This window comes from Poecilia latipinna, unplaced genomic scaffold (genome assembly GCF_001443285.1).
Source record: "Poecilia latipinna isolate Pla-1442-1.1 unplaced genomic scaffold, P_latipinna-1.0 Scaffold2038, whole genome shotgun sequence".
Taxonomy (NCBI): Eukaryota; Metazoa; Chordata; class Actinopteri; order Cyprinodontiformes; family Poeciliidae; genus Poecilia; species Poecilia latipinna.
The window spans coordinates 44,957-56,178 of NW_015114654.1; the positions used below are offsets into that span (position 1 = coordinate 44,957).

General features: G+C 36.0%; 1 protein-coding gene and 1 long non-coding RNA gene across 3 annotated transcripts in view; both read right to left on the reverse strand.

Moving 5' to 3' along the window:
* Window positions 1-1,359: 1,359 nt before the first annotated feature.
* Window positions 1,360-11,222, reverse strand: part of LOC106935874 (uncharacterized) — a 15,195-nt gene continuing 5,332 nt past the window's right edge. Inside the window, exons 1-7 of one of the 2 annotated variants that reach the window (XM_015016582.1) lie at window positions 7,090-7,205; window positions 6,481-6,783; window positions 5,564-5,845; window positions 5,336-5,473; window positions 4,139-4,173; window positions 3,845-3,910; window positions 1,360-3,225 (exon numbers count right to left, since the gene is read on the reverse strand). In XM_015016582.1, coding sequence (XP_014872068.1) covers window positions 3,121-3,225; window positions 3,845-3,910; window positions 4,139-4,173; window positions 5,336-5,473; window positions 5,564-5,845; window positions 6,481-6,783; window positions 7,090-7,135 — 975 coding nt within the window. In that variant the 5' untranslated portion in view covers window positions 7,136-7,205 and the 3' untranslated portion in view covers window positions 1,360-3,120. Of the gene's footprint in view, window positions 3,226-3,844; window positions 3,911-4,138; window positions 4,174-5,335; window positions 5,474-5,563; window positions 5,846-6,480; window positions 6,784-7,089; window positions 7,206-11,222 lie in introns of those variants that run through there. The other variant, XM_015016581.1, reaches the window with a different exon arrangement.
* Window positions 10,733-11,222, reverse strand: LOC106935876 (uncharacterized). The gene is made up of 3 exons (XR_001421989.1): window positions 11,204-11,222; window positions 11,106-11,134; window positions 10,733-10,796 (listed from the first exon to the last, which is right to left on the reverse strand). It is a non-coding gene; the product is annotated as an uncharacterized LOC106935876 (long non-coding RNA).

Below are 11,222 nucleotides of genomic sequence, written 5' to 3' on the forward strand. Positions count from 1 at the left end.
CAAAAGACAAAAAGGGAAGAGAAACAAAAAACAAAACAGAAAAGACACAGACCCTGACAGATATATATTTGGATTTAATAGAACTAGTAGATTATCAGCAATTAAGACAGTAAATATTACTTTTCAAACTTCACCACTTATTCGACTTTACCACAAAGTGGCAGCAAAGATAATCTACTTCTGAACCACAGATCTTCGTAGTGAACTCTGTGTTTCAAAAGGAAATATCAAATACTAGAAAGAAATGCAGTACAGAAAATTATGTTAATGTCTCATCAGTGTTGGGTTTTATTGTGAAAAATGTGACACAAATTAAAATGATCTGTATATAAAAATTGGAGGGTTTCATTTATATATATATGCATACTTCAAATGCAATCAAGACATAAAATGATGTAAATAAAATCTGTCCATAAATATTTTACCACTCAGAAAACAGAAGATGATACATTTTCCATGTTTTGTTGTAATAAAGGTTTTTCTCCTGAAGTTTAGCTCGGTGTTGTTACAGCAGGAAGACTGTCAGCATTTTTATAGCTCACAGAGAAAACATCACCAAGATCTCTGATAACATGAATCTGAAAAAAACAAAAGACACGCAGGAAAAAGCATTGTTGACACTTAATAAAGAGTCCATTATTCTTATTTAAACATATCAACTCAGAACTTACTTTTAAGTTTACACTAAGCCTGTACTGTTCTGCTAATTTAAGTTCAAAATAAGTTAGTTAACTGGAGCATTTAGAAAACGTTTTATTCTAAAGGTAATCAGTTACAGTTCTTACAGTTTATTTCAATATTCTAGCAAGAAGCGCCATATTTCCCTGGAGCAAAGATTAAACAGTCTTTTATAATTTACACCAGAAAACCTTCTGAAGCACAAGAAATGCTTCCCTTCAACCTGAAACACCAACAGCAGAGTTAATGCTAGCAGGGCCATTTCCTGTCCCTCACAGCTGCAAGTCAATCTTCTGCTTCAGATCTGAAGATATTTTTGTTATTTCCTCTTCCTGGAAGAAACATACCTGCAAAAAATCCATTTTATCATTTGTTTGACTCTACTGACATTTTCTTCCAGACTTCTATAGAAATATATAACTTATGCTGTTTCAAGCTGAACAAAGCAGAAAAAAATAAACTTACATTATTGCTTTGTTTTAGAATAACACTGACGTTTTGCAAAATGCACTTTCCCACACTTTGTGAGATCTAAAAGAAGAAGTACAATATTTCACAATATTCAATGATATCAGCAAAGCGTCACTAGCTGACCGGAGACACCGCCCACAGTCCTCCAAGTTTAGCTTTACAGACTCTATAGAGCCACAAACCATCAGGAACCAAAACTAAAAAACATGCAGAGGTTCAGTTCATTTTATTCATATGGGACTAATTTACAACAAAAACTCATTCATCTCTATTCATACAGAATACAGTCAGTCTGAAATCCATTATACCCAATTAATTTAAAAACTAGTAAGTCATGATGTCATATTAAGATTTAGTCCCCTACAGTCCCGGTCGATCTTAATGTTAGGTGATGAAGTGATCTGAATGCACCGTCTTTAAATTTCCAGCCATCCTTCTTTGTGTGAAAGCATGTGGCGACAGTGGAAAGAAACAGCTTCCTTTGAACTGCTCTGAGGCACTGTGGCTGCAGAGGGTAGAAAGGAGACAGAAGCAAATGGTCAGAAAGGTTTTTAATGGAAAAGAAAACAAAATGGTACATTGAGTTCATGGCAGCAATTACTCTAGTAATGACTTTGATCTAGAAAGAGACACAATTACTAAAAACTCAACCTTTAAACTGTTTTCTTTTTTAATTTTTAATCATTCCAAAGGTTGAAATTATGTTGCATTGTTTCAAAATGTGCGTGTTTATTGTAGTATTTAGAGAGCAAGTCTCTCATTAATTGATGCTTATGATTAGAGAACCACTCTGTTTACTAATCTATCAATTATTTCCTCAGTTTTACCAACAAATAACACAAAAAATCTCCTCCCATGCAACTTTCACATATTTTCAGTAAAAAGTCAGAAAAGGTAAATAAGGCATTGGGGTTTCAACCACAGCAAAATAACAAAGATTATGTTGCTGTGGTTGATGCAGGATTCACAAGCATTCAGAATCTTATTAAGACAGAGAAAAAACACAGATATACATTTATATTTTACATAACTTATTGTTAAAAAAACATGAAGAATGAAATTTTTGCAAAATCTCTACCAAGGCTACACATTAGTTGATTTTCAAACACTTAATTTTGGAGCTCATAAAGAAACTCAGTTAAGATTTAACAAGTTTTAAGAAAATTCAGAAACATGTTAAGATTTTCCAACTAAAGGCAAAAAAAGTCAAAATAATATTTGTCACATTTGATGGGAAAAGATGCTCACCATGTGAAGATCCTTAATAAGAGTGAAAGAAATCAAACAGTTTTTAAATGTGTTAGCCACATGCTAATTAGCATACTTGGTGTTAACCTCTTGTGTATGACAGATTAATCTGATGTAAGAACCACGTGAGAACATTCTGCAAACACATAATCTGTTTGTGGGGAAAATTACCCAACCACTTCCAGGAAATATCAGATTCAGGAAACCTGGTTTATTAAATCCTGATGTTGCAGATGCTATGAGTCTGAGGCAAGTAGCCTTTAGCTAACTAATCACAACAACCATTAGTTACCTTTTTTATATCAAACTACATTTTGTTTGGTACTTTTATTGCATATCACACAATAAAAATCTAAATATTTTATGCAGAACCACTAATCTGATGTTTTGTTTGATATATTCCAGTGTAAAACAGCCACATCCTCCAACTAACTGATGGAATTAAATGGATTTCCAGGATGAGCTTTGGTTATTGATCTCCTCCTTTGATTAAGAAGTAGTTTTCTAATAGCTACGACTTCTTCTTAAAGAGCAGAAATGGCAGCTTTTTTCACTGAGGTTTTTTCTATGGTGAAATCTTAAATGCAAAAAAAAAAAAATAGTTGCACTTCCTTAATAATAAACTAGAACTATACAGCCATTTAAGCACAAATGTACTTGTCCACTTCCTGTTAAGTTGTTTAGTAATGAAAAGTCATGATAATTCACGTCATCCTGTCTGGTTTATTCTGGTTTGCTGACGCGACTGTAGAGACTGTTGGGATCGATGTCCGTCTCCATTTTAGGCTTCACAGCAGAATAAGTGACGACATCGTGTTGAACTGCGACCTGGACCAAACAAACCACATGATTCACAACATGGACAGAACTTCTTATATTAGGATCAGAAAAAAATAAAACACAAAGCTATGTTTATATATTCTACTGACCTGATCAATGTTCTTACTATTAGAAATTATTTTTAAACAATACTTGGGGAAATTCATGTGACATTGTGAGCTCAGACTTCATTTGCAGTCCAGGCCTTTTAAACAGGGATTATACTTGCTGCTTATTTGACTACCACACTTTTTCCTTCCATTCAACTTTACATTATTATGCTTGAATAGAGCCAGACAGTATCTTTCTGAATACTAGAGCATGACAATAATACATAATCTGTGCATTTTATCATGAAGAAAATGTACATTGTAATTGTTTTATAATCTGAATTTGGAATTTCATTAGTTGTAAGTCCAACTCATCATAATTAACAGAAATAAATGCTTCAGGTATTTCACTGTGTTTTTACTCAATCTATGTTGTAGGTTTCTTACTGAATCGCTGAGCTTAATATTTTTAGCTTTTGAGATGCACCCGTTTTCAATTTGTTTATTGCCATGCAAACGAGTGAAATCCTGTTCTTTGGTGTTAAACTAAAACATCACAGAGAGCCACCCACGCTTACCCTGTGAGGGGAGTTTGGACCAAAATGGCCGATCGATGCATAGGTCAGAGTGCAAGGTAACTCCGCCTGAGAACAAAACAAAGTTTAAGGTTTAATGCCAGAGAACAATTGGTAAGCTACACATTACACATTATAATGCTGCACATTATAAGCTTCAAATAAAATCAGATGTTTAAAACTATTACTTGGCATCAAATGATATTGTATCATGATATGGCCTCCGATTGGATGTGAACACATTTTTTTCATGTTTATCATTGATAAGAAACTGTAGAATATTTAGAAGATACTCACATTTTGGTGAATGTGACTGTTTGCTTTTCTGACGTCTGAAACAGAATTTCAAGTACAACTTTAATTCAGCCAGAGCCATTCCTATTTTAACACTTTTAATGAGTACAGCTTTAAAAGGCAGATAAACAGAATTTCTCTTCCCAAACTGGAATGAGTTAACGGTATCTATTTTCAATTTAGCAAAAAATTCAAATAACGCTGAAAGGCTAAATAGACAGGCCTGATGTGTAAATGTGTAAATTCTTCGTTTTATTACAGATTTAATATAATCACCTGCATCTTAGAACCCGTTGCTACTTTTTCATTTTTTAGTAAAATGAAAGCCTGACTGATGCATCTCCATGAACAATCCTGAACCTGTGCAACATTTCAGGTCTTTATTACATCGTTTTAAAATGAATCATTGTTGAACTCTTGTACTAAACTCTATATGTATTCTAACAGTGTTTTGTCTCACATCTTTAGTGCTGTCCAGGAATACCAGCCTGTCTGGTGCAGCCAATTCATGCACATGGTTCACAGACTGTGATATTCCCCTTATGCTGGTCTGTGTGTTTTGGAGTTTATGTGCTTTTTATTCTTTACCAAGACGTTCATGATGATGTTCCCTGCTCAGTGCATGTGATGAAGAGTTGTGCAGCTGATACACTAGACTTTAAATTATGAAAAATAAAAATAAATGTTTTTGTTGATAAAATGAGTTTTTTAAATCAATTTTAACTGGGAACACATTAAAATATGCTATAGGCTGAATTATTACGTCTCATCATAACAGGAAGTGTGCATGCTAACATTTATTAAGTGCTCCACTGGAAATGCTTACATATATTGTCCACTTCCTTTTATGAGAAGACAAAGGAAGTGATGTAAGTTTTAGGTGATGTGTTGACAGGACCTTTTGCAACCAGTTTAACCCTGGAAACAGCAAGTTAATGAAAGCTGCACTGAAGAAAGTACAGCTATAAATGGAGCTGGAAAATGTGACCAGGACGTCTGGGTGAGAGAATTCAATGGGACACGACCCATGACTAATGGAGGCCATGTAACACTGATGACATGTGATGTTTAAAGCTCATTTGTTTCCAGAAGTAAATATAATTTTATTAAATTTAATGAAGCATCTCATCAAGGAGCAGCAGCAACAAAAATAGATTATCCTGGTTTTTAAATAAATGAGTTAAACTCTGTGAGTGTCACCTGAACTGGAGTTCTTTAGCTCGTCTGACTCTTTGGTTCTCTTTCTGCAGTTGATGAGAACAGCAGCGATGGCAGCCAGCAGCAGCCCCACTGCCAGAACCGGTCCAATGATGTAGATCGGATACATCTGAGTCTGATCTGAGCTCACAAGAATAAACAACGGCTGAATGCAATTCTTTAAAAAACAAGAAATCTCTGTTTTGCTTTTTATCCTTATTTATGTTTTACCTGTAGATAAAACTGTGTAGTGAGCTTTTATCTTCATTGTGTTTCCCTCAAAAAACTGGCAGGTGTATGTGTTATCCAGAGGCTTCACAGTCAGAGAGGAAACACACTGGATCTGTGCACTGGTCTTCTGGTCAGAGACATTTTCACCAACTAGTTCAGCTCCAACGTCATTTTTCCAGACGAATCTGTTATTTAAACAACGGGTTAAATATTTCCACAGAGAACATTGTAGATTTATATTTCCATCCTTTGCTGCATCACCAGCTGGTGGAGATGGAGAGACTGAAATGAAACCAGAGAGAAAACTGACATCTCAGATTAACCAGTAAATAAGTTGTTACACATTGTTGTTAGACATTTTTCAATTACTTTACACTTCATGATTATTTTGTTAGAGCATTATTGAGATAGACAGAGGGTTCATGCTACAGGCTGTCTCTAGACATTTACAACAGCACACACACACACACACACACACACACACACACACACACGCACACACACACAGACACACACACACACACACACGCACACACACATGTTTGTGTTACTATCTTTGTGGGGACTTTCCATTGAATTCCATTCATTTCTACAGCCTAAACCTGACCTTTACCCTTTTCCTAACCCTATCCATCACATACCTAACCCTAACCCTAACCAACCAAAACTCAATTCATACCTTAGTCCTAACTCTGACCCCTGACCCAAGGGGAGCAATTGGTCCCCACAACGTAGTATATGTCAGGAAAATCGTCCCCACAATGTATTACAAACAAATGCACACACACACACGCACGCATGCACACGCACACACACACACACACGCACACACGCAGACACACACACACGCACACACACACACACACACAGGTTTTGGACATTAAAATGGCATTAAGAGGAATAAGTACTATACTTACTGGATAAAATATTCAGATACATTAGGCTGTCTGTGTTTCCTCTCCGGCAGGTATAACGTCCAGCATCCTCAGGAATGATGCTCTTTATGGCCAGAGAGCAGTCAGTGTTCAAACTCAGCCTGGCAGCATTAACTGACTGCTGGTTAATATTTCCATCTGAGACTTTGGACTTAGTCGGACTGTCAAGAATGTCGTTATAAAGCCATGAAACACTGCGGCACGATGAAGAAGATGGACGATCACAAGGTAGCACAACATTGTTTCCAACTGTGTGATAGACATTAGATGCATCTCCACTGATACCTTTTAACAGAAAAAGACAAAATCTGAAAGTTTTATGCTTACATCAGCTGAAAACAGCAATGAACAAAAAAGGAAAATAAATGAGTCACCAAATCAAATGTTTTATGCGTTTAATTTAATTGTACTTTATTTTCATTCAGAACTTCTTCAAACCTCTAAAAGATTTTGTGATGTTCAAGATCATTTTCATTTTATAAAATATAATTGACCTAAATATCTCAAACCCTTAAAAAGTTAACTGAGGTGGTTTTGAAAATGCTTTCTAAAGTAATTAATCAACATTCAACATGTAAGTCAAATATTTACCTTCAAGTTGCAGCACAAAGAGCAGAAATATCTCCAGTTTGGCCATTTCCTGTCAGTCCAGCGGCCGCCGGACGCTGTTCAACTCTCTCAGCCTCAAGTGAAGACGATGTAACTTCCTTCTTGGAGTTGACATTCTGAATGAAGCAACACCCACCACGGATGACGTCATCTGGTTTCCATACCGTTAGCTCATCGTTTTTTAAAAAACAGGAATAAGAGCATATTTCTAAAAAACAAATTTATGTTACTGTGCATTAAACACAAACAAAGGCATTGTTGTGCTTTTCGTACCCAGTATCTTAGAAAGTCCTAAAATGTAAATAAATTCAACGTTCTGATGAAAGAGGAAGTGCAATATGTTGTAATGTCTCAGATTAGCCAACACTTTGTACCACCATGTTTTCAGCTGAATAATACCAGACATCATCCCTTGATTTTTATTAGAATACCAGTAATCTGTTTAACAGAGTTTAGTTTTCTCCTACGGTGGATGAATGAAGGTGTTCATTAACTCTGACCCAAAATAAAACTAGAACAGAATCTCCAAATAATACAAGGGACATGGAGGTAAAGAAAAGTCAAAATAAACCAAAGAACTGAAAAATCAAAGGCAAACATCATAGGCCTTCAGACACCATGACACACTAAATCAAGGATCTGACAAAGGATGGGAGTAACTGGCTAGTAAATGTACTGTGGAGGATGGTTACTGACTAACATGGAGCTGTGAGGTGATCTGAGGTAACAGAGGAAAAATTTATATGAGGGAAACAAACAAGCAAAAATATAAAATGCAACATAACCCAGAAAAAAACCAACCAAACTAGTTTGCAGTTGTGTGTGTGTTTATTGTTTCCAATCAGAAAACCATGGATGGTTCTTCTGACAGATCTGGAGACCTGTTGCAGTACAATATGTCCAGATATAATCTTAAAACCAGAAATAATCTCAGAAGGCCGATCAGAACAGGAGAGGTGACAGACAGAAAGAATCAACTTCCACCTCACTTCAGAAAACCCGTGTGATGCACGAAGGCGTCCAGCATTTATAGGACCAGTAGAGACCTATTGGTGAAAACCTGTGGAGAAATTGTTCCACTGGCAGATAATTTCACTTATAACAAGACATTTTTCTCTTTTTATAAGTTAAATAATCTGATGATGGAACTAGAACTTTTTAAAACAAGCTCCTATATCCTTTTGAAAAGTTACTTACAAGTTAGTTTTAACATTTGCACTAGAAATTGGACCAAATTACTTGGCATGATTTTGTGTTTTGCAGTGTTATCTAGCCATCCTGATCTGCGTAGGTTTGTTCCAGCAGCCATTGGACGAGAGGTGGCGTACTCCCTGAACTTTTAAGGACAAATTATTAATCTGCAGGAATATGTCTGAGTGCTAATAAATATATTTAACAGTTTTCTCAGTTATTTCAGCGACAGCCTCCCCTTCACCAGACAGTCTGTTGCTCACCCAGCGACTGAGACAGTGAGTCTCCATGAACTCATAACTGATCAGTCGTGCAAACCTGAACAGTGGATGAGTGGAAATATTAATTTAGTGACTGAAGTTGAAATATGAATATTACTCCTCCACTTGTCTACAATCATTGTAGACAACAATCATCATGATTGTTGTGTTCCTAAAAGTGAATTCCTAAATTTGTGCTCTCAACATTTTTCCCCAGAAAATTTTGAGTCATTTGTACGAGCAAAACTGATGGAGGCTCGAACTGGGAATCGTTACCTTCACAAGTTAAAAACAAATGCGGTGCCAAGAGTTTTTATCCACAAACCCTGCTGTCACCGGCGCAACAAAACACTGGGAGAAACATCAGACCGACAGCGCTGGAAGATCTTTTAAATGCTAACGGAGCTAATTGCTACTGCTGCCGGTAGTGAATATAAAACCACCGATCGGACCGGCACCGGATCCAATACAGAGCTACAGATGCTGGGATTAACATCAGACAGGCAGAGCTCTTTTAAATGCTTACAGGTGGTAGTGGTACCGATGGCACCACCGCCTCCCGTTTAAGTCCGTAAGACTGGAACCTATCAGCTGTTACCGGACCAGACCCAGAGATGTAGAACTACTAACACAGTCTGACCAGAGCTAAGTGCCATTCATTGTTTCATTTATGAAGCTGAAGGCAGCAGCAAAAGTGGCAGCAGCTTCTTCGGCCAACTCTGTCCTCTTCCTCGTTTGGTCCTCCTCATCTTCATCATCTCATGTGATCTCTACATTCTGATCGATTTCAACGAGCTCCGGTTCAAATTAAAAAGGAATAAAGATGTTACTCATTGCTGTTTTGGCTGGATAGAGCTAGTGCAGTTGGACCGTTAGATGTTATTTACCCAGAAGGCATTGCAGCATGAACAACATGGAAATAGAGAAAAGACAAACTTTTTGTCAAAGAATAACGACAGCATAATTCTTCCCAGTTGTATTTGTATCTTTAAGCATTGCTTTTGTTTCGTCTTGGAGGCTGAATTGCTTCGGTTGCTCTTCTAAGAAAGGTGAGTTTAGTCACTTCCTTTATGTCTCTGGTTTAATTAAAGCAGCAGTGGGCCTCTTCCTCAGTACTACTGACACTCACTTAAATGTCATTTCCTCAGTTTTAGCTTTTTCTGTCAGTTAAATATCTTAGGTAAAAAAAAAAAAGTGTCAGGTCAAAAAAATTAACACCTCAGAGAAAAATAACCTGATGGTTTCCTAAATGTGAAGGGAGCAAAATGTTCCTCTTTACAAAGAGGTGTATGAGAAACAAATATTAACATCAGTCAGGAAAGGTTTACAAAACCTTTGGGTCTGAATGAGCCATCATCTAACGAATCGTTATCTTCATGTGGAGGAAACATGGAGCTGGTCAACCCGTCTAACGGCAGCCGGTGCTGGTTGTTCTGTAAGATGGAGGGACTTTTGAAGGTTTTCTTGGAGTTCTGCACTTTGCTCTTTGTAAATATAAAATTACCTGAATAGAAGTAATTTTATTTTTGCAGCTCTGATAGAGAGAGCACATTCATCTACTCTTGAATATTAATCATGAAACACAAATTGTCAGAACACAATGGCAGCCATTTTATGATAAATGCAATTAAGTTTTATTTTATAACGACTTAAAATGACATTTAACAGCCAGGATCTTCAGTCAGCCTGTAAAAATGACTGCACAAGAAGAATCAAAGTTTTTAGAGAAAAAGGCAAGATAATGCTTTATTTGAAACATTTTCAATTATAGTTATGGATGGAACTTGACTAAATGTTGTGTTTTATTGTTTTTATTGTTGATTCTATGTTGCATTTTCTGTATTTCTGTTTTTTTAAATAATGTAAAGCACTTTGAAATGCCTTGTGCTGAAATGTGCTATACAAATAAAATTTGATTTGATTTGATTTATTAAAGCACTCTAGTATCCTTGGTTAGTTTGTGGTATCAACAGTTTCTCTGTGAAAAAGAATTTGAAGTTTCATTGAAAATAGGTCTTTATTTTAGATATTAGATTTATCTGTTAGCTATTCCTTAACCAATTTAGTCTGGAAACAAGTAAAAACAAAAAGACACCCATACAAACAGATGAAACATCAAAATAAAGCATTTTTTGTAAACTGTAACGGATGTGATGAAGCTCAGTGCAGTGCGGCGGCAGCAGAACGTTCTCCATCATTTTCATAATCCACTGTGTCGTCATCAGCAGCAAAACGAACCTGAGATACAAGCAGAGATTAACTGGATGAAACTGATACAGAAATAAAATTAATATTTAGAGAGAAACTTCAAAGCATCACAAATGATACCACAGAAAAAACCCTTAATAACAGCTTATAGGATTAATACTCATGTAAAATAACAGTTTTACACAATTTATTAACCATAAATGTTTATCTTCCAACGTATTTTAAGGTAAAGACTAAAAAGGGAAAAGCTTTAATTCAGTACTGCTTGCATCATGTTTGTAATTTATAATCTACATATAAAAGGTCTATGAATGTATTCATCATGATTGTTTCTCTTACTTTAATGTCTTTCTGAGGCTTTTTTCTTCCTGCAGTGAAAAACAGAATAAAGTGATTAAAGTGTGTAAATTGTCTCCATGGTAGCTGAGTTTCCTCACCTCTGGTTCTGATGATACC